Below are 22,392 nucleotides of genomic sequence, written 5' to 3' on the forward strand. Positions count from 1 at the left end.
AATAATGGGCAAACACAGCTCAATATTTTAACCAACCCGGGAGGGGGGTGTAATCTCGGATTGATTGGTTATATACATAGGGTGGCCAGACGTCCGGCTTTAGGGAGGACAGTCCTGATTTTCAATGCCCTGTCCTGTGTCCTGCGCAACATCAAGCAGGATGCGTATTTGTCCTCCTTTCTGCTTGAAGAGTGGAGTTCTAGAATCTTTGCTGGGACACAGCACAATGTCCAATGCCGTAACACTCACTCACAAACACACACACACACACCCATATACAGATGAAGACACTGAAGACAAAGTCCCCAAAAGACTGAAGCACTTTAGAAATGCTATACTTTTTGAGCAGTTGAATGTATTTTTTATTTTTTTTACAATCTCCTTTGTTGTTTACATAAAAGGTTCATTTATAGCCTAGAAATCTAGACACCCCCTAGCGGCAGCAAATTTAATTTGCTGCCCGGGCTAGTCTCAACTCTCTGTTTAGTTAGGGAAAGTTAGGCTTTTTTTCGCCAATCTGCAAAAAAAAATCTTACCAATAGCTTTTTTTACTATGTGTTTCTAGAGGTGTCTAGTAACACCTCCCAATTTATCCAAACACCTGGAGAGCCCATCAAGTTTGGGGTGCCCAGAGAGACTGGGCGAAAATAATGAAAACATTTTGTTGACCAATATTAGCTTTTGAGATGTCTAACTAGGGGTTTTTAGGGGTGCTGAATCTATCGCAGCCATTAGTTTTGAGTAAAATTACTCCAAGTCCATAAATAATCCATAACAAGTGGTTTTATTGAACAGTTACAAAACAAAACTTTCTTAATCAGTTTAAAATTTAACAAACCTCATCCCTCAACTCCCCTGCACTTCCTCACTCCTGTTATCTTCTAGCTGGTTGATGTTCTGGCAAGAGTTACCATGACAGTTCCAACAAGCAGAAATACACTTGACTCCTTGCTTTTTACAGCAGCACCTGAGAGTGTCACAGACGCCTGCACAGTTGCAGCTGACAAACTTCAGAAGGTAGTCTGGTGCAATGGGATCTGGTGTGACTGGTGCATAATTATGTTCTCCTTGTTTCTATCCACACTCAAGGACATCTACTGATGGATTTTGTAGCAGTAGCCAATCTCTGGTCTGGAGATATGCCCGCAGAGAGTGCTATGCTGCACCTCCTGTAGTCGGAGGTAGTTTCTAAGGCTTGACACTAGTTATGTTGTCCTCATGAGTTTTACATGTTGCTCACTGTCCACCCTCAACGTTGGACACTTTTCTGTCTCTATCTCTCTCTCACACACACACACACACATTTATGCACATTGACTCTCTCACAAACACATTCACAACCACACACCCACACATCTATGCACATTGACTCTCTCACAAACACATTCACAACCACCCACCCACCCACACCCACACAAACACATATGCACACACTTACAAATAAAGTTCACACCTTCTGATACTGTCTCTCTCTGTCTCTGTGTCTCTATCTCAGACACACACACACACGCACAAATACACACACATGCAAAATGTCCTTTCTCACACACACCATGTTGAGACAAAACTATCTGTGATTATAGTACCAGTGTGTTACACGCAAAGTGTGTGTGTGTGTGTGTGAGAGAGAGAGTCCAATGCGGAGAGTGGACGGTGATCAACAAAATGTAAAACTCATGAGGATTAACTGAGTTAATATTTTTGTAAATATGTTATTATATTTTTTCATGGGACAACACTGAAGAGATGACGCTTTGCTAGAATGTAAAGTAGTCAGTGTACAGCTTGTATAACAGTGTAAATTTACTGTCCCCTCAAAATAACACAACAAGCAGCCATTAATGTCTAAACCGCTTGTGAGTACACCCCTGAAGTGAAAGTGAAAATGTCCAAATTGGGCCCAATTAGCCATTTTCCCTCCCCGGTGTCTCGTTAGTGTTACAAGTTCTCAGGTGTGAATGGGGAGCAGGTGTGTTAAATGTGGTATTATCGCTCTCACACTCTCATACTGGTCACTGGAAATTCAACACCTCATGGCAAAGAACTCTCTGAGGTTCTGAAAAAAATAATTGTTGCTCTACATAAAGATGGCTAGGATATAAGAAGATTGCCAACACCCTGAAGCTGAGCTGCAGCACGGTGGCCAATACAGCGGTTTAACAGGACAGGTTCCACTCAGAACAGGCCTCGCCATGGCCGACCAAAGAAGTTGAGTGCACATGCTCAGCGTCATATCCAGATGTTTTCTTTGGAAAATAGACGTATGAGTGATGCCAGCATTGCTGCAGAGGTTGAAGGGGTGGGGGTCAGCCTGTCAGTGCTCAGATCATACACCGCACACTGCATCAAATTGGTCTGCATGGCTGTTGTCCCAGAAGGAAGCCTCTTCTAAAAATAATGCACAAGAAAGCCCGCAAACAGTTTGCTGAAGACAAGGAGACTAAGGACATGGATAACTGTATCCATGTCCTGTGGTCTGATGAGACCAAGATAAACTTATTTGATTCAGATGGTGTCAAGTGTGTGTGGCGGGAACCAGGTGAGGAGTACAAAGACAAGTGTGTCTTGCCTACAGTCAAGAATGGTGGTGGGAGTGTCATGGTCTGGGGCTGCATTAGTGCTGCACTGGGGAGCTACAGTTCATTGAGGGAACCATGAATGCCAACATGTACTGTGACATACTGAAGCAGAACATGATCCCCTCGGAGACTGGGCCGTAGGGCAGTATTCCAGAATGATAACAACCCCAAACACACCTCCAAGACGACCACTGCCTCGCTAAAGAAGCTGAGGGTAAAGATGATGGACTGGCCAAGCATTATTCCAGACCTAAACCCTATTGAGCATCTGTGGGGCATCTTCAAATGGAAGGTGGAGGAGTGCAAGGTCTCTAACATCCATTAGATGCACACCTTACACTGGGGCAACATGCAGGTTCTGAACGACTCAAACTCAAACTACACCAGCACGTCAGTAGTCAACCAAGTTAGCACTACGTTGCTGAGCCTCTGTTTTCTGATAGGTATTCCTGGGAACATTGTAGTCATCCGGTGGTCATCCTTCGCCACTTTAAAAAGGACAACTTCACCCTGCATCTGCTGCTGAATCTGGCCGTTTCTGACATCTTATATTTGATCTCCTTACCTGTATGGATTGAACGTTGATTGGATCTTCAGCACAGCTCTCTGCCAGTTTCTTTACTTCCTCCTCCTCACTAGTATGTACTCTAGTGTGTTGACCGTGACTGTGATGAGTGTCCAAAGGTACCTGGTGGTTCTTCATCGGAACCAATGGGCCAAGCTGGGCAGGAAGGGAGAACAAATTCTGCTCTTCTGTCTGTGGGTATGTGCATGTATTCTCTCCAGCCCTTAAGCTGCCAGAGCCCACATAGTAGAGAAAGGACAGGGTGACTACTGCTGGCGGTTCTCGGGGCTAGATCTGAATAATCTAGCCATGCTCTTGTGTGAGACACTGCTGGGGTTTATTCTTCCGTTATCCATCATAGTGAGCTCTTACTACCGCCTCTATAAGAAGGTCAACCAGACAGCCTTCTTCAGCGACCACAGACTGACCAAACTGGTGACCGCCATTGTAGTTTCTTTTGGGATCCTCTGGTTACCTGTTCATGTGAATAATCTTGCAATGATACTAGCTATTGCCCTGAAATCAGCTAACCCATTGGTCTCTACAAAACTTGATAGCTTTTCAATATTAAGCAAAAATATTGTATATAGCTTTACATTTCTCAATACCTGTGCGAACCCACTTCTTTATACTTGCACATACAGACAATTTTTTTGACATTTTGGAAAAGTGGAGAAAATAGGGAACAGCACTCAGGACTCTGGAGGATGACCACCTAAAGGACATTACAGATAAATAAGTCTTCTCAAATATCTCCTGATTTGTTATCTTAAGAGGTTTTTGCTTAAACAGTTACACTGTTCAAGAACCAGGCTGTGGTAGAGGTCAAATAAAAATGCAGAAAGTAAGAGGTTTAGGCTGCACTGTATCATATCATAGACATATAAGAATTCTAGTCATTGTATAATAAACATAACAGAATTTTGGCACCATCGAAGAGTTGCATATAGCTTTATTTTCCTGTGTTGTAATTAAACATTTTACTTTATTACATTATTATTAATATTATTAGTGTTCCCTTGGATGTAGATTATTTTGGATCTACATTACATTTATTCATTTGGCAGACGCGTTTATCCAAAGTGACTTAATGTGTGATAGTCCATGTGATTAATTATAGTATAAGTATAAGTATATATACTCTTTTGATCCCGTGAGGGAAATTTGGTCTCTGCATTTATCCCAATCCGTGAATTAGTGAAACACACTCAGCACACAGTGAACACATAGGGAGGTGAAGCACATACTAATCCCGGCACAGTGAGCTGCCTGCAACAACAGCGGCGCTCGGGGAGCAGTGAGGGATTAGGTGCCTTGCTCAAGGGCACTTCAGCCGTGCCTACTGGTCGGGGTTTGAACCGGCAACCCTCCGATCACAAGTCCGAAGCGCTAACCAGTAGGCCAGTTAGCTATTGGCCTGAAATCAACCAACCCATTGGCCTCTGCAAAGCTTCTTGATTGTAGAATTTTAGAACAAGAATTGTAAATAGCTTTAGGGCTATAAAGTGCATCATCACTAGTCAAAAGCTTATTCAAATATAGTAGGATGTCCAGTCCACATTGGGAGTGTTTTCGTTATCAAACGTCGAGCGCATGGCGCAACAAGGTGTTCCTAGGTTTCTTAATCAGTCATGGGTGTGTTTGGAGCGTAACATCATTTAAACCAATGAGAATGACATCTGTCATTCCCTTTACCGTCAACGGCGCATTTAAAGGAGTCTGCTTGCAAGACCGTATGGAAGTCATTCCACTAAACCTTTTTTTGCTTTACTAAAACCTAGCATAGCCTTTACACATTTGCACTCGTCTATTATTTGAACTCATTGGCAAAGTGAAACTAACTTCACCATGGTGTCAGTCAATGACAAGACAGTTATAGGCAGTAAGTTACTTTCACTATTGACTGACAATGGGTTACCATCGAAAACATAGGCTGGAAAAAGCAACACTTACCCTAATATTTTTCAAATGACTGAATAAAACAACATTTATCCTGCAGAGGAGTTGCTTATAGTGCGTCTTCAGCTGTGCTCTCGCCTAATCACTTTTAACAGTCATTACCAATTTGCAAATGCATTGTGAGATGTATTTCGTAATATCTTTATTCTAATTATGTTTCCCATTGTAGCCTAATCGTGTAATTTGTAATGTTTTGCATGGATGTGCGCTGGTGCGCGTTCATGGAGGATAGAAGGATGGTGCGTTGTGCACCCGCCAATATGACTGTTGACAATGTGCTCTTAAAATAACATATAAACAACTCGCCATAGACTTCTGACCAGGTTTCTCTTGGTCAGTGGCGTAAGGTGTTTTAGGTGATGTACAATAGCGATTTTCAGACAATGCGCTAGGCCACTCCCTAGGGTGTTAATTGCCATACCCCTGGGCGCATTGTTTAAAAATTAAATGTGCAAAATAAGGAAATACACTTTGCGCCAGGTGGAAAACGAGTTTTACGCCATGCGCCAGGGTGCAAAATATGGCCCTTAAAATAACATATAAACAACGCGAGCGACGGGAGCAAAGCGACGCAACGGACCCACAATTCAGTTCGGCAACGGATGATGTAAGCCCATGTAAAGTGAATGGGATGCGTCTCCAACACTGCAATGCACGCAACTGTATGTATGAGCCGTAAGTGTGTGTCATAACTAAATTTTGTATTATTATTATTATTAATTAATTCATCTTCAAATGTTTGTTTCCCCTTTCCACTATCTACCTATCTATCCATTTCCAGAATTATTTTATACAAAACATAACTGAAAACAAATACATCAGAAAGGGTCTTACACTGTACAACTTGAGATTCTATTTTTATTCAGACAGTAAAAATAAAATTCTAAATAAAAAATTCACACTAGTAAACAGTGGTAATAACACAGACACTGGTCACAAACTCCTTTCTACAAATATATTTGTTTTTAGGGAAATCCACACACACACACACACACACACACACACACACACACACACACACACACACACACACGGGACACAATGAAAGAAAGGGTTCTACTGGTCTGCTGAGGCCTCCATATCGGCCTCCCCTTCTTCTGCAGGGTCTCCTGGGAGAACGTCTGTCACCTTCTGGATGAGTTCTTCAATCTGCTCTTCCGACAGTCTTTCCTCACTCTCCTCCACCATCTGCACAGACAAAGTTTGCATAACTACACTAACCTGCAAGCTATTGAGCAAAAGAAATATTTTGAGAGAGAGACACAGACAGAGAGAGAGAGAATCATCTGTGGAATTCATTTGTCAATGTGTGACACAGTCGATTCAGAGTTTTGCTGAGATCACAAAGGGAAACCAGAGTAGGCCTAACATGATTCTCCTTAATTGTTGTTGTGTTTTCTCAGTCTTTAGAAAATGTGTCTCCTCCTTTACCCAAAAAACTCATTTAGTGGTTTTGAGGCCATCTCAGAGCAGATGTGCACACTAACAGGAAACTGATGAAAGAGCAAAGTATCTCACCAGCTGGATCTCGACAGCAGTTTGCGGCCTATGATTTAGGAGCTGAAGCTTCTCTGCTCTGTTGGTCAATAACACATAATAGATTAATCAATGTCTGCTTGCCAGAACTAAACATGAACCTACAGAAGTTTTATAGAAAACTGTAACTGATCAGGGAAACCACCTTTTCACACCAATCAAGCCCTCCACAGGCACATAGCATACACAGTCAACTCTGTCACAATACTTTAAATGGAAGAAATATCATTAAATCTTTTACTAGTATCTAGCCTACTATTGATATTAACTAGGATAACGTAATCGACATTAGTAAAATAACACCCAGTACTTTTAGATGCAAATGTCAAATGCAAAAAGATCTTTCTGACTGCCTTGTCGAAGTTGGACATGGTCACACATAAATTAGTTGTTTAATACACCAACTTGGTGAGTTTGTGGTCGCGCATGGTGGTGAGAAACTCCTTCACAATCTCGGGATTCTGTCGAGAACATGCCGTTTTGGAAAGGTACTTCAAAGTCTACAGGCAGAGATAAACACACAATAACAGTCAGTGAGCATAAAACGTCAAATTGTGTGTATCTGGGAGTATCTTCGTTATAACATCCATTTTAATGTGTACAGGCAAAATGATTATGTGCCATCTGACCTCATACATAATGGTGTTCAGATTCTGCTGACCCGTGCTGTGTTTTTTACCGCTCTCTTTCCTCTTCTCCTTGAGGTCTGTGAGGAGTTGATACACCTGTTAAAAATAATGGGCAAACACAGCTCAATATTTTAACCAAACCGGGAGGGGGTGTAATCTCGGATTGATTGTTTATATGTCACTTTCACTGAACAATTTACGTTTTGAGGCAACAGAGGGAAACGTATTAACACTGGCAACACACGTAAACACCAAGACATGTAGCCAGAGCCCTTGCTGGCATTGTGCTACATGGGCAGTGTGTAACCTCACCTCATAGTTGCTTAGCATTCCCGCATTTGCATCCCTCCTGAAAAGCAAATGTCAATATGTTTAAACAACACATTAAACGGAAACAATAATGCTATATACTGGAAAACACAAACGTCTCAACAGGTTTTATGCCATCAATAGGAAGGTGATGTTGCTTACACGTCCATGTTGATGTGATGTTGTCCGACTTCTTTAACATCCCGTCAAATATAACGTCTAGATTACCTTAGTTCCTAGTTTGATCTTTAGAACACAGACACATATGACGTCGCACAAGTTCACTAGGATGGTAGGCCTATGGCATAAAACGTATAAAAAAACAAAGGCAGTATTTTAAGCAAAAAAGTAATGGATGAAACACACGAATAAGTAAGAAATGCAAAAAAGATACCGGAAACGTAGTTTCACAGCTGTACCACCGTAGGGCTCTGCGCCGTTTGACTCTATTATGCCATCTACCGGGAAATCAATGCAAGTAGAATGTTTGATGCACAGTAGTTTTAGTCTTTTTGTGGTTTCTTTCTGCTGAATATTTTATCGTCCTGAAGGGTATTTGAAATACGTGTTTAGTGACAAAACTGGGTAAGTTAACTCTGAGTAAGTGGTAAACCTCCTAATAGAAGAGCTGTATGGTTTCATTCTCCTTGGGGGAAAAAACAATGCCATAGGGCAGTGTTTCTCAAACTTTTTCAGACCAAGGACCACTTAATCAATAAAAAAAGGCTCACGGACCACCTAGCTAAAAAAAAACTCCTACTCCTACTTCAATAGTAAATTACACAATAGGCCTACTCACTGAACCACTTTGATTGTATTTGCACCTTGCTTATTGTGTCAGAGAATTCATATGATTTAAACTGGCATGCCTTACATAGGCAGTGTTGCAGAAATGTTTGGATTTACATACAAGTTGGTTCAATATTGCAAACAACTCATCTATATTATATTTTACTACGTCTGCTCACGGACCACTTGGGCTAGCTTGCGGACCACCAGTGGTCCCCGGACCACACTTTGAGAAACACTGCCATAGGGCTCTGTTGTAGGAGGTTACCACTTACTTTGAGTTGACATACCCAGTCACTAAACCACATAGGCTTCTTGGAATACCTCCCTGCTTAAGCTGCGAGAGTCATGGTTACCCTTTAGTATCAGTGGACTGGCCACACCCAACACATCCCTCCCTGTTAATTACTGTTCATTTGATTACAAAAAGGCAGGGAACCCATTAAGGACGATAGATACTCTTTCAGAGGAAATTGACCATGTCAGCTATAATCTAGGCCTAGGCGTAGCTAGACTAGGCCTACACCACTGTTAAAACGCATACAAAACTTATTCAGCTGTTTTGGGTGGAGATCAGCTATATGAATAATACATACTACTTTAGCTCTTGGCCATGTTCATTTTGTCAAAGTAGCTCGGAGGAAAAAAGGTTGGAGACTCCTGCTGTAGTGGATATACCATGATGTAGTAGTTGGCTGTAGTGGATATACCATGATGTAGTAGTTGGCTGTAGTGGATATACCATGATGTAGTAGTTGGCTGTAGTGGGTATACCATGATGTAGTAGTTGGCTGTAGTGGATATACCATGATGTAGTAGTTGGCTGTAGTGGGTATACCATGATGTAGTAGTTGGCTGTAGTGGGTATGATCAACCCCAAATGTTAATACATATCCTTGCCTATTTTAAGTGGGTATACTGAGATGGTGATGGTTTTTAAGTGGGTATACTGCGTAGTCCTGCCTATCACGTAGACTACACCACTGCGGTCCGGTATGGGCTGACTATGTGATGGTGCTATGGTAGAGTGTGTGGTAGGTAGTGCAAAAGTGAACAGTGCAGGGATTGAACAACAGTACAATAGCTTTGCTTATTATTATTAAACTTTAACTATGACTATGAAAAGACAAGAATGTAAACATAATAGAATTGCTTGACAAACAAGAAAAAATAATATACTTTAAGAACAATATAAAACAGGAAAATATGTAGATGTTATATGACCACAGTCCAGATTGTGTAGGATGGCTAATAGCCTGTAAGACAGCCAGGTGTACAGCAGACAAAGTGATATAATGGTAGGGGCTGAGAGAGACAGGCTCATGCTGAAAAGTCCATTTCTCCCCTCCCCTTTTGTGTGGTGTTGAAAAGTTGGATGGCCCTGGGGACAAAGGACCTCCTCAACCTGTCTGTTGAGCATGACAGTAAAAGAAGTCTGCCTCTGACTATGCTCCTCTGTTTATTGAATGTGCTGTGTAGTGGGTGGTGGTCATTGTGCATGATCGCCAGCATCCCACTCATGGTCCATTTCTCTGCAGTTGTTGTGAGTGACTCCAGCTCAATGGCAACAGCAGAACCAGCTTTCCTTACCAGCCTGTTCAGTCACCCAGCATCCCTCTTCTTAATGCTGCCTCCCCAGCACACCACAGCATAAAACATTGGAAATGACTGACTGGTAAAAATCTACCTACCTACATTTGTTCTTTTTATTTTTTTTATTGGCTCTTCTATTCTAGGCTGCCTTTTTAAGAAATGGCAGAGACAACCAATGAAGCTAACTTCGGCATATTTACAGCATTTTGTCAATTAATGCCTAATTAAAAATGTGTCATAGATCTAACGTGGCTAGGTTGTTTTACTTAAGGTTTTATTTTATCATTTTAATAGGGAGCTGACGCCTCAACTGAGACGTTGGTGGGTGTGTTTAGTACTGAAAGGCATTCAACCCAACTCCGCCCTGCCTCTAGAGCGCACATATGCGCTGCTTCAGCTCAGCGTTCTCGTGATTTGAGTTTACTCGAAAATGTCAACAATCACACACTAGCTTGCAGTGGGCTACTGAGCGAATTCATCTAAATCACAGGGTTATAGAGTTAGGCTTACCTCGAGAATGGAGGTCTGAAGCCCCCTGTTACGGAAGCCCTAGAGGAGACTGCAAGCGCAAACAAGCAACAGGTGTTCTCGAAAGAATTGGTGTTACTAAGGTACGTGAGTTGCCGTTCGTATAAATGTAGGAGTGGTAAAATTGTGTTTAGCCTAATACTGATCGTTGCTAACCTTTAGCCTGCATTAGGAATGTTATCAGCTAGATGTGAATGAAATTTGGGGACATTGTCTATATTGCTGTAAAATGGAATAAAATCAGAACCATTTCCTCATGATATTACCATGTGAGTAAAGTCAGCATCAAATCAGTCTGTATTTTATTCATTTAGACATGGACTGAGATAATGGACACTTAGCCTACTCTCCACTGATTTGTAATTCCTCAGGGACCAGCCTACAACTAGGCTGTCGCAGCAGTGACTGCAGTGAACATTCATTTTTAGGTCAAAACCTGTACAACTAGCTTTACAACAAAATGTAGTGAGAGACACTGATTTAAATCTTAATCTTATGTGATCATCTACTACATGACAATGAGGTAGCACCCACAAAAGTTTTTCTTGCTGTTTCTTCATCTCCTCAGCCTGGGGTGATGTTGACACCTTACTCCTCCTCCTGTCGGTCCAACAATACTTGTTCAGAAATAACAATAATAACGATAAGGGACTGCACAATCTTTCCCTTGGACTCAAATGTCTTGATGGGTGTGAACATCATTTGGACACCAACTTCTTCCCTTGGGTCATAAGAAATGTGATAACAACCTGGTGCAAACATACTGTCTGTTTTGAAGACACTATCATTTATCAGCAGAATGCAATTACCAGTTTGAGAACCTCTCAGGTGCATTTTACAAAAAAATGGGGAAAGAATCTCAGTCAATTCAGTCCCATTTGTATGTCGGTGGAAGTCATTTTTTTGAGGACTTGTCGGACAACTGTTACTGAACTTACATGTTTAGCAAAAGTGTCTCATAGGTCTTTTCCTACAACAAAGAATTGTCTCTGTTCACGTTCACGCTTCAGATATCGAACTGTCCAGAGCATTTCAACCAAACAAACTCTGTTCAGAACCTGAAATGTTGGTTAGGAGCTGACACCAAAAAAATATTATAAAATATTTTTTTTCTGTGTACTGGAATGATTGTGTCATTCTACAGTTCAGTTATGCATGCAACATCCTCAGTTGATGGGGCATGCTTGGTTACATTCAACAAAATTGTGGAAAAGTAGGCCGATTCACTAGATAGCACCAAAGTTTAAAAAATGATGAACATAATCGGGTCTAGAGATACTGTGCGTATCTCTATAGCTCCATGTAATTATACCTTGTATTTATCCACAGGACATCTGGACAATCTTCCTCCTGACCCTTTCTTGCTCACTCTTTGCTCTTTTGTTTTGTCTTGTATTCTCCTGTCTCCTTCCTTTTTTCCCTTTTCTTTTTTTTTCTTTGCTTTTGTTTTTCTCCACCATCCCCTCCCCACTCCACCGTCGTCATGTCAACAGTCATCCTGCAACGCCTGAGCACGCTGTCCTTGACCGTGAAGCAGCTGGGCAACCTGCCGCGGCTGTCCACCTCCCTCCCCACCCTCCCCGCCCCAAAACCCACTGTGCCGGCCGGTGACGTCCCTAGCCTGTTCCGCGAGCCCTACATCCTGTCCGGCTACCGGCCCACAGGCCAGTCCTGGAAGTGCTACCTGCTGAGCGTCTTCCAGTGGCATAACGAGTCGCTCAATGTGTGGACGCACTTACTGGCCGCACCTGTGCTGCTGCTGCGCTGCTGGGCTCTGCTGGCCGTCGCCAGCGGCGACGACGGCGGGCACCCGCTGCTGCTGGACCTCTCTGTGCTCCCCCTGGCTCTGTACGTGCTCTCGTCGCTGACGTACCTGGCATGCAGTGTGGCGGCACACCTGCTGCAGTCGCACTCCGAGCTGGCCCACTACTCGCTCTTCTTCCTGGACTACGTGGGCGTGGCCGTCTACCAGTATGGCTGCGCCCTGGGCCACTATTTCTACTGCGCCGAGGCAGCCTGGCGCAACACGGGGGGCCTCGGAACCTTCTTCCTCCCAGGTGCCGCCCTGTTGGCATGGCTCTCCTGCGCCTGCTGCTGCTTTGCCAAGGCCCACTACCGTCGGCCGTACCCACTGCACCGCAAGGTGTGCCAGCTCATCCCCACCTCCCTGGCGTACTTCCTCGACATCAGCCCCGTGGTGCAGCGCCTGGTAATGGGCGACTGGGAGCGGGACGCAGCTTTGCCGTTCCACGCCGGCCAGGTGGCTTTCTTCCTGATGGCGGCCTTCTTCTTCTCCTACCCATTCCCAGAGTGCTTTCTCCCAGGCCACTGTGACATCGTCGGCCACGCCCATCAGGTGTTCCACCTCTTCCTGTCGATGTGCACTATGTGCCAGTTGGAAGCGCTCTTCAGGGACTTCGTTGCGCGGAGGGAAGCCATCCTGGAGGTACATGGAGAAGAGCTCGTTGTGGAAGCAAGCGTGTCTTTCTTCATTCTGGTGCTGTGCTGCTTGGCCACAGCAGGTTGGATGCACAGGACTGTTCACAAGCAGCTGAAGAACAAATAGCCATAGAACCTCTCACCGTTTTTCTTATCTTGTTTAGACTAAATTTCAATTTGCTATGAGTAAAGATGGGTAGATACCACTGACTTAAGAGTTGTATTGAAACATAGCAATATTTATGAAATGTTCATATGATTATTTATAAATAAATGGATGTAATATAACATATAGTATGCACATTATGGTTTTCATATGAACGATTAACTTAAAATTTTCCAGACCACTTTGCCATTGTGCAGTTGCAAATCAAAACTGAAATACTGCCAAGTCTTTCACAGTGCTATCAGATAGAGAGCTCTAAAGCACATGCAAGAGGATTGAATTTATTTGGGTTCTGTTGTGTGTTGGCTGTATCGTCTTAATATGTCAGCCCCTCAAAAAAAAAGGTCAGCATTTGTGAGTTTACAGTGGCAACCCTGGTGGGTGCTGTGTTCATTCCATTGTGCTTTAATCTATAGCTCAGACAACATTCCTCCTGGAACCACCGGCTGCTCTGGCCTACTTGAAAGCCAGCTTTGGAGTCTGGTCAGCCGCCGTCCCTAAAAAGATTGAATGGAGGAATAAAGCTGGATTAGGGTTTTTTTTTTTTTGTGAAAAAAAAAAATTAGCGAAACCTCACTCGCTAATAGAGAGGGAAGTGGTAGAAGAGGGGGTTTGAACCAAGACATCTGTTTTTATTATTTTTTGCAGATGTGTCTTTTTTTTCTCTCTTTTAGCTTTTAGAATTGGTTAATGACCAATCTGATTGGACAATCTGCTTCTGGTCCAATTAGGAAGTACCTTTGTCTTAATGCAAGTGCTTTGAAGGCTATGCTGCTAGCAACTAACTCTGAAGGCTATTCCTCTAGCAAGAGTTTTTTTGTAATGCTTGTCGTACAGGCAACATGCACTGTTTACATATTGTTAAAACATGATTAAACATCTATTCTGATTTCATTCAACACAGAACAAAGAAAGCTGTTGAGTACCTTGGTATGCAAACCTATTGTAAGCAGTATTTTGGCAAAGCTGTTTGCAGGGCTAAACAGCCAACAATTCAGTCATATGTTTTACATTTTGTGATTAATTCCTCCTGGGTCCAGAGCAGCATCACAGAATTTAACATTGTTTACTATATTGACCATAGAGTGCAACCTACAAGACTGTCCAGTAATATCCAAAGCAGTCCATGTAGATTCCTCACACTATAAGAAATGAAATAGATACTTATTTACTCAGAGTAACATGAATCTGGTCTTGCTTACTTCTCATGTTTATCAGCAACAAGGCCGCATTGTACTGCCTGTACTGAAGTTGCATTCACCTTTATAAAACAGGCCAGGATGAGGTCATCTCTCACACTCTCTCTCTCTGACCATGTGACTATGGCCATGTGTTTTTCTCTCCGTCCTCTCTCTCTCTCATCCAGGCTTGGTATTATGTCAATTAATATCAATACATTTGAGAACTGGGTACATACTACAGTCACATACTGTGTAACCTCTGAATAATTACCTCAGCGATCTTGTTAAAACAAACCAACACTTTTGTATCGTGGCTTCAATGTATTTTTAATTCAGGATTATTTTACAGACTGAGTGTAACTAGGTCTAGCTATAACAAAAAAAACATGACTTGAAATGTCTGTGGGTTGTAACATTGTAACACTTTTTTTGTCTGATCACATATCATATGCAATAAAAATGATTATGTATTAAACCAGTCCAATAATTTTCACTCATTATTCAATTTTGCTTTGCAGCAATCATCACCCCTTGAATTTGTGAAATCCACTGACATAATCTTTAAGCCAGTTACAATAGCATCATATCTGCTGCCAAATAGTCCCTGGCATCATGTTCATATTTGTTTTTATATCAACAGCATTGTGTACATTCTCCTGACTATGAGAGCATTAGAATGAATCTGGAGAACTTTCACTACTCCCTCACCAACAGGAAAAAAGGTTTTGGAAAAGGCACAATAATTTTCTTGTTAAAGAACGATCTTATGAGTTTTAGGATGTAAATCTAATCAGATCATCCACTTGCAGTTTACAAACTCAGCCCTCCTTAACCTAAATAGAGAAATATGTTCACAGATTTAAAGCAACTGCTCACTCAGTGGATTCCACTGCCCTGAAGTGACTGAGTGAAATGAACTCTACGAATATCAAAGATGGGAATGTGAACATGTGCCCATATTATCTTTTCAGAATGTTGTCAAGTAGGTCTTTGTCAAGTTAGAACTCTCCTTTCCATTGTTCAGGCCTTGTAGATTTGTAGAAGTAGTAGTACTCTGTCGGGTGTAAAATTGTTTTTGATGTGGTCATACAATGTCCAGAACATTTTGAATTTTGAGGTGTTTAAGCTTTTACATTGCCAAATCCTACACCAAGGAGTTGTCACTAACAAATGAATGTGATTATTTCATTTTCTCAGGAATTAGGATGAGCTAGACATAATGGCTCCACAAGTACAAGAAAATAGCCTACCTAATGCATCTAGAAAACAAAAAAGGTGGACAACATCAGACCCTTTTTCAGGCATGCTGTTGAAACCCATAAACCACTAATAGCCATTGGGAGTGACGGAGATGCTAGAGCGGAGTTTTGGACTTCACACCGCGGGTGCATTTTTTTGACGTGACAGAGAGGAATGGAATGAGGGCTTAACGCTTCAAGCTTAAAGCTTCAGACAGACGATAACATCCCTGACAAAAGAGAACAAGGTTGTTTTTAGCACCTGTAGTACCTGTAGCATAGAACACAGAGAAGGGAACATGCACCACAATTTACGTTTTTTTCTTTGTGAGGCACCATGGACCAAAGAATGCCTCAAATCTCAACTCTGTGTTTGTCAGTGGCAATGGCACCTGGATGTTAGAACATTCTACTATCTTGATCAGGAGCCACATTCACTCGCCTGAGGAACACGTGATTGATTGTGCATACTGATGGGTCTTGGTGTCTCAGTTCACAATCAGAGTGTAGAATGTAGCCACACATCAGACCTATGCGTGTCAGATTTATGTGTGACGACCAGCATCACAACTGCATGGCACAGGTAAGAAACCTTGAAATCATATTGATTACCAATCCCTGTGTTTAGTGCACACACAGAGTGTGAGATATTTACAGTGCTGGGAGCTGCCCAGAAATGGTGTTATGTAACAGCAGTGATTAACAGGAACCTAAACAAGTAAAATTCATGACCTCCATACCTCAGGCATGAACATACACGACATTAAATATACAAGAGTGAAAGATCAAAAATCACCGCACACTGATCACTGTAACTTAATATTTATTGTAGAACGAACAACGCGTTTCGCCTAGCGCTTCATCAGCGAACCTGATGAAGCGCTAAGCGAAACGCGTTTGATCTTTCACTCTTGGATTATACTTACCTGCCTCACCTGCACCTGTTTAACTGAAGGTTTGTGCACAGGGACACCTATGGACTTTGATTAAATATACAACATTTACAGCACTGATCTTGGCTTTTGTGGTGTAACATATGACCATATATTCTGTTTGTCTGTATCATGTGTCATTCTTTTATCTGTTACATGACTGTTCTGTCTTTAGCACATGACAAACTCTTATGACAACTAAATATTTACCTCTCACATCGAAATACAGGACACTGTTGTTTAAAATCATAATTTGTATCCATGTACAGTATGAGTTGTTTGTTTCCCCTAAAAGGCACCACATAATCACTTCATTATCCTGTGATAATGGCTATCTGTCTCTGATTATTCTGACTGTAATATCACCTCAGATATGGCTCCTGTTGATGACCATATCACAGCATGGGCAGCAGCTTTTACATCACCCCCTGTCCTCTTCTTGTCCGTACTGATTCTGCTCCTATGCATCATTTTACTCTCTCTGTGTTCCTCATGTTATAGGTAAGTCCACCAGAGGCCTTTCTTTCATGTTGAAAATATTATTACCATGACATACCACTGGCCAACATTAACAACCAAAATAATGACTTAGTGATTCTTACCCTGCTTTCTGTAAATAAATGAAAAAGATTATCACAGAGTAATCAGGGAACTGCACACAGGTGAAAACAAACTGGATCGAAATAAAAGCTTAGCACAATGGCAATAACAAAGAACACTGAGAATCGGGTAATAGTGCGAAACTGAGAAGGTCAGATTTCACAAAAAAGGTTAATGCACAAAGTCCTCCTATCAAACCAAGACTTCACAACAAATAGCCAAACAGGAGGGTTTGAATAAGACAATTGAATCAGTTCAACAAGTGAGAGAGATGAAGTTGATGACCATTGATCAGAGTGGTGATGATGAGTTTTGAATGGGTGGAGCGTGATCAGGAGATAATTAGGTTATAACAATAGTGAATATGTGGATGTGTGCAAATACTTAATTTATGAATGCGTCACAACATAAACATCAATCAAGACTAACATGTGGGCTATAATAATCCATTTAGAAATTTGGTGGACTTTGGAGAGAGATTAATGAAATTCTGGTTCCCAAATTTCATTTTCACACAGACATCACACATATACTGCAGGTGTCAATGTCATCCTTCTTGAGTACTGAATATTGTTACCGTCTGTTTGTGTGTCTTGTTTGTCTGGGAACTTAGCTCTTGTTTTTTTGGATTTATTAAAAAAAAATTCTATTTGTGTTTTTGATTGGTTTTTACTTGTTTGTCTTGATTATTAGTTGCCCCCTTTCCCCTTTGTCCTCAATGTTTTAGTCAATGTGTTGTTACTCCCCTTCCATCTTAAGGACCACATTGGAAACAAGCATTTGGGCTTTATGGTGTGTTTTTATCCTTTTGAACACTTCTTGTTGATTGTTGTTCAATAAAATGATCAATTCAATTCCTCCATCAGAATTAGCTCTGATGGTGTACACTCCACCATGGTCATTTCCCTTTTTCTGAAGAACTAAGATAATACATTTTGAGCTCATCATTTTAGGACTCGTATTCCCTTGGAATGTGACCTAACATGACCTTGATGTTAGGATGGCTCAGGTGTAAAATTGATGAAAGCATTGTTGAATTGGCACATAAAAGTTTCGGATGAGTGTTTGACTTTACATGAGAGCAGCACCAAAGGCATATGTTTAGAGAGCTCTGTTTTCTTTGTCATGAGAAGGCTGCAAGACTGGTTTGGTTGCTCAGTGGAATGGGGATAGGTTCTGCAGATAAAAAGTCATCTTAGGTATGCCATGACAACCAACACAGTCTATGACAAAACAAAGCAACACAGAAAACAAAACAAATAAACAAATACATCATAGATAAATAATAAACAATATAATGGTGTCAATAATATTTAAACATTTTTATGTAAAACAATTTGTCAATAAAATGTACACATTTGTATAGATCTTTCTTTCTTTCTTTCTTTTATAGTCACACAACGGCAGCAGGAGGTCAACCATGTTCATCCCTAAAACAAAAGGTGCAAGTTCAAATATCGTAACATATTAAAGCAATGTTGTCAGCACAGCCAGCAGGGGGAGCAATTACTACACTAGTTCCAGAGAGTTCCCAGCTCTCTTACAAAGAGCTTCCCCAGTCAGCAAAATAACCATCTGCCTCAGCATACTCCAAATCAAATGTAGGCCTAGTCAAACTTAGTATTATTCATTTAGCAGTTTCACTTCCATTTATTTACAATAATTAGGAAATGAATGAAATTACATAAATTTGAAAATCTAAAATAATCTATGACAATCTCTGTCACTGGATCATAAAATACAGATAGTCTCTAGATCTATATTTGTACCTTCTCATGATGGTTTGCAATGTTAACTTTTTAACTCTCCATCATGAGACTGCCATAACCACAATATATAATATAATAATAACATATGCCAAATCATGTCATGTCAGTCAGTGTCTAGTTAGTCATAATTATCAGTCATTGTTTCTTTCAACACATTTGCTACTATGACAGTTTATATATTACATACATATATATATATATATATGTGTATGTAATATATAAACTATATATATATGTATATATATCACTCATGACTTGTTTGACAAGGTCATGAAGGGTTGAAGTGATTTCATTCTATTCTCATTTGTTCTGTTCTTGTCTGTCTGTTTCTGTCGTGAAATGCATTCCCACCTAGACAAGGGGAAAAGTGCTGTGCGAATCATGTTCTTTGATTTCTCAAGTGCTTTTAACACCATCCAGCCCTTCAGATTGGGAGACAAGCTCTTGCAGATGGGTGTGGACGCTCACCTGGTAACCTGGATTACAGATTACCTGACCGAGCGACCACAGTTCGTCAGACTGAAGAACTGTCTCTCTGACACTGTGATCTGCAGCACCGGAGCGCCACAGGGAACTGTGCTCTCTCCAGTCCTGTTCACCCTGTACACATCTGACTTCTGCTACAACACCGAGTCATGCCACATGCGAAAGTTTTCTGATGATACTGCAAATGTGGGGTGTATCAGGAACGGGCAGGAGGAGGAGTACAGGAGCCTGGTGGAGGACTTTGTGCAATGGTGCAAACTCAATCATCTTCAACTTAACACTTCAAAGACCAAGGAGATGGTGGTGGATTTCCACAGGTCTAAGCCCACTCTGCTACCAGTCCACATTGATGGGGTCAATGTGGAGGTGGTTAGCACCTACAAGTATCTGGGTCTCCACCTGGACAATAAACTGGACTGGTCAGCCAACACTGATGCACTCTACAAGAAAGGGCAGAGCAGGCTGTACTTCCTGAGGAGGCTGCAGTCCTTCAATGTGTGCAGTAAGCTCCTTAGGATGTTCTACCAGTCTGTTGTTGCCAGCGTCCTCTTCTATGCAGTAGTATGTTGGGGAGGAAGCACAAGGAAGAAGGATGCTGGGCGAATTGACAGGCTGGTAAGTAAAGCTGGCTCTGTAGTGGGAGCTGAACTGGAGTGCATCACTTCATTATCTGACAAAAGGACCCTGAACAAACTGATCAACATCTTGGACAATGAGTGTCACCCACTCCACCGTACTATTGTTAAGCAGAAGAGCCTGATCAGCTGGAGACTTCGCTCACTGCCTTGCACAACTGACAGACTGAGAAAGTCATTTGTCCCCAGGGCCATTGAACTGTTCAATGCATCACTTAAGGGAAGAGGAGAGATAGACTTCTCTGCATAGTCTGTCTGCCTCTTCACCCCCTCCATGTTTGGATACTGTCTGTCCACTAGCCACTTTTACCACTGTCTTTATGCCTCACTGTTTGCGTTAGCACATATGCATAGCCACCCCCCCCCCCCCCTCCATGCCACAGCCGAACTGTGGCCACACTTATACATTTTCTTTAAATAGTTAAATATATAGATATATAGACTTTACACTGTTGGACTTACTCATTTGCACTATCACCATGACCACTATCACCATTGCACTACCACCATGACACTCATTCACACAGAGCACCTTAGAGCACCTTACCATACCTTACTATGCACAGAGACTCACAGGCTCAGTCCCTGCCTCAGTCATTGCAAGTGCCTCTGATTGATTAATCACCACTATGTGGATACTGTTTTTAGAATTGATTTAGATTAAGTGTTAGTTAGTATAATTTGTATTTTAGTATATTTAGCATATTCTTTATCTTCTACTGTCCTTATTGCTTAGTTGTGTTTTAATATTATATACTTTAATTACTCTTTCTGCTGTTAAAGAATGTGTTTGTGTTGTCTGTATGCTGCTGAGACCTTGAATTTCCCCTGGGGATCAATAAAGTATCTATCTATCTATCTATCTATCTATGCTTTCTTAAATCAGTATGACCACCTGAGGTATTAAATTGCTCATTAATTGCAGGATGTTGCTGACTGTTTCTGACATCAGCATTCAGACTTTAGAGGATTTTAGGAAAAACACATTAAACTCTTGAAAGGAATTTGCTACATTTTAGTCATCTTCATGATGGACACAGGGTGTCAGATCATAGACATGACACATATTGAGTCAGGACAATGAAACCAAATATTAAATGCAGGCTAATCAAACTGTTCTATTTCAGGTCTCAACACAGCAGGTGGGTGGACCGCTGGAGCTAAATGCATCCCACCTCTCAATTTCAGATGACAATTGTGAGTAAACCATTACAATTGGTTGATGCTGTAATTTACTTGGAATGCTGCAGGACTTTTTAGTATTATATTTCAGGCTTCAATCTGCCTTTGAAACGTGATGTCTGTAAAAAAATGCAATAGACCCTAAAGTATCTGGAAGAAACTTGTATGGTTATTGCCTTATGACAAATGATTCTTTTTTCACTAAGGTTTCAGTGTTAAGAAATACAACTGGGAAGCACAAAGAAGACCCAACCCTCCCATGAGAAGTCTAACTATGGTTCATAATCAGCAGACCAAAACCTCCGCACATAATCGAGGTGGGGGCAGGATTTGTAAAATGTTATGTAGTTTTTGAAAACTTGTTATATTAAATCAATATTGTACGTCGATTATTTCTTTACCTTCACTTACCATAACCCATCATTAACTCTTTAAACTCATTAAATCTTTACTTCTGTATGTCCTCAGGCCTATCTCATGGCTATTTTAGCGGGACATGGGCTACCCCCGAATATGACAGGTTTGCCCAGAATTTGGAACATCTGCACAACCAAACCAGAATAGCCTCTGTCTCACACCCTGCATTTCTTAACCAAGCAGGACGCTCCATGCATGGTTTTGAGGGCACCGGTAACATGGTTTATAATAGCACAGAACATGAGACCGATGCCATTCACACCCATTCTGCACACCACATATACTCAGAGCCGGGACTGGAGGATGATGAAGAGGATCATCTTTATGCGTTCATCAGGGAGCCAAATACCTTGGATTCCTCACTCCCAAATTCCTATCAGGAGACTCATGATGAGGCCTTTGAAACGGACCAGGATGATGATGATATGGAGCATCCGTATGAGTGTATCAAGGGAACAAATGTCACTGATTCCCAGCGTCCTCAATCCCGTGCACAGGCTGAGCAATCAGAGCCAGCGGAGCATCCATACCAGACAGTCCGCGAGCTGTTCCAAGCTGTTGGCACAGCTGAGGCTGCCGTCGCCCAATCAGGGCCGTCGGTTCAGGTCCCACCCACTCTGTCTGACAAGAGAGAACCAAGTTTGACTGGCACAGGGACGACTGCTGAGTATGCAGCCATTAACTGGAGAAACAAGAGCCGATACAGGACGGAGATCCCTCTCCCCTCCACCTCAGACTCTGCCCCGGAGGAAAGAGAGGAGGACAAGGACGTGATCTCAGAACTTGGCCCTCCGATCCCTGAGAAACACTTTATTGCGTAAACTGTCCTGAACTTTCTACTTAGCACTATGGGTATAGTT

The 22,392-nt window shown here is 41.8% G+C and overlaps 2 protein-coding genes, 1 long non-coding RNA gene and 1 pseudogene across 3 annotated transcripts; 3 read left to right on the plus strand and 1 right to left on the minus strand.

Annotated features, from left to right (window-relative positions):
* The first annotated feature begins 2,928 nt into the window (after positions 1 to 2,928).
* Positions 2,929 to 3,966, plus strand: LOC121711986 (annotated as a pseudogene).
* A 1,981-nt stretch (positions 3,967 to 5,947) lies between these two features.
* On the minus strand, positions 5,948 to 7,964 carry LOC121711686 (DNA-directed RNA polymerase III subunit RPC9-like). Its single transcript, XM_042095481.1, has 6 exons — positions 7,740 to 7,964; positions 7,581 to 7,617; positions 7,269 to 7,364; positions 7,045 to 7,139; positions 6,622 to 6,679; positions 5,948 to 6,291 (listed from the first exon to the last, which is right to left on the minus strand). Exons 1-6 carry the CDS (start codon positions 7,745 to 7,747, stop codon positions 6,160 to 6,162), a joined length of 426 nt encoding a protein of 141 aa, XP_041951415.1. The 5' UTR covers positions 7,748 to 7,964; the 3' UTR covers positions 5,948 to 6,159.
* Positions 7,965 to 10,302: 2,338 nt separating this feature from the next.
* paqr8 (progestin and adipoQ receptor family member VIII) lies at positions 10,303 to 14,752 on the plus strand. The gene is made up of 2 exons (XM_042095182.1): positions 10,303 to 10,570; positions 11,817 to 14,752. Exon 2 carries the CDS (start codon positions 11,971 to 11,973, stop codon positions 13,051 to 13,053), a length of 1,083 nt encoding a protein of 360 aa, XP_041951116.1. The 5' UTR covers positions 10,303 to 10,570; positions 11,817 to 11,970; the 3' UTR covers positions 13,054 to 14,752.
* Positions 14,753 to 15,583: 831 nt separating this feature from the next.
* On the plus strand, positions 15,584 to 21,693 carry LOC121711520. The gene is made up of 6 exons (XR_006032354.1): positions 15,584 to 16,094; positions 16,815 to 16,944; positions 18,437 to 18,485; positions 21,061 to 21,130; positions 21,322 to 21,432; positions 21,584 to 21,693. It is a non-coding gene; the product is annotated as an uncharacterized LOC121711520 (long non-coding RNA).
* The last annotated feature ends 699 nt before the right edge of the window (positions 21,694 to 22,392 follow it).

The sequence above is a fragment of the Alosa sapidissima genome, chromosome 6 (assembly GCF_018492685.1).
Source record: "Alosa sapidissima isolate fAloSap1 chromosome 6, fAloSap1.pri, whole genome shotgun sequence".
Taxonomy (NCBI): domain Eukaryota; kingdom Metazoa; phylum Chordata; class Actinopteri; order Clupeiformes; family Clupeidae; genus Alosa; species Alosa sapidissima.

What these genes read in the sequence shown, in the direction of transcription:
- LOC121711686 (XM_042095481.1), bottom strand. An exon ending in GAATGCTAAGCAACTATGAG is followed by an intron (nt 7,365 to 7,580) that starts GTGAGGTTACAC and finishes TATTTTTAACAG; the next exon opens with GTGTATCAACTCCTCACAGA. An exon ending in CGCGACCACAAACTCACCAA is followed by an intron (nt 6,680 to 7,044) that starts GTTGGTGTATTA and finishes ATTGACCAACAG; the next exon opens with AGCAGAGAAGCTTCAGCTCC.
- paqr8 (XM_042095182.1), top strand. Translation starts at nt 11,971, where the DNA reads ATGTCAACAGTCATCCTGCAACGCCTGAGCACGCTGTCCTTGACCGTG.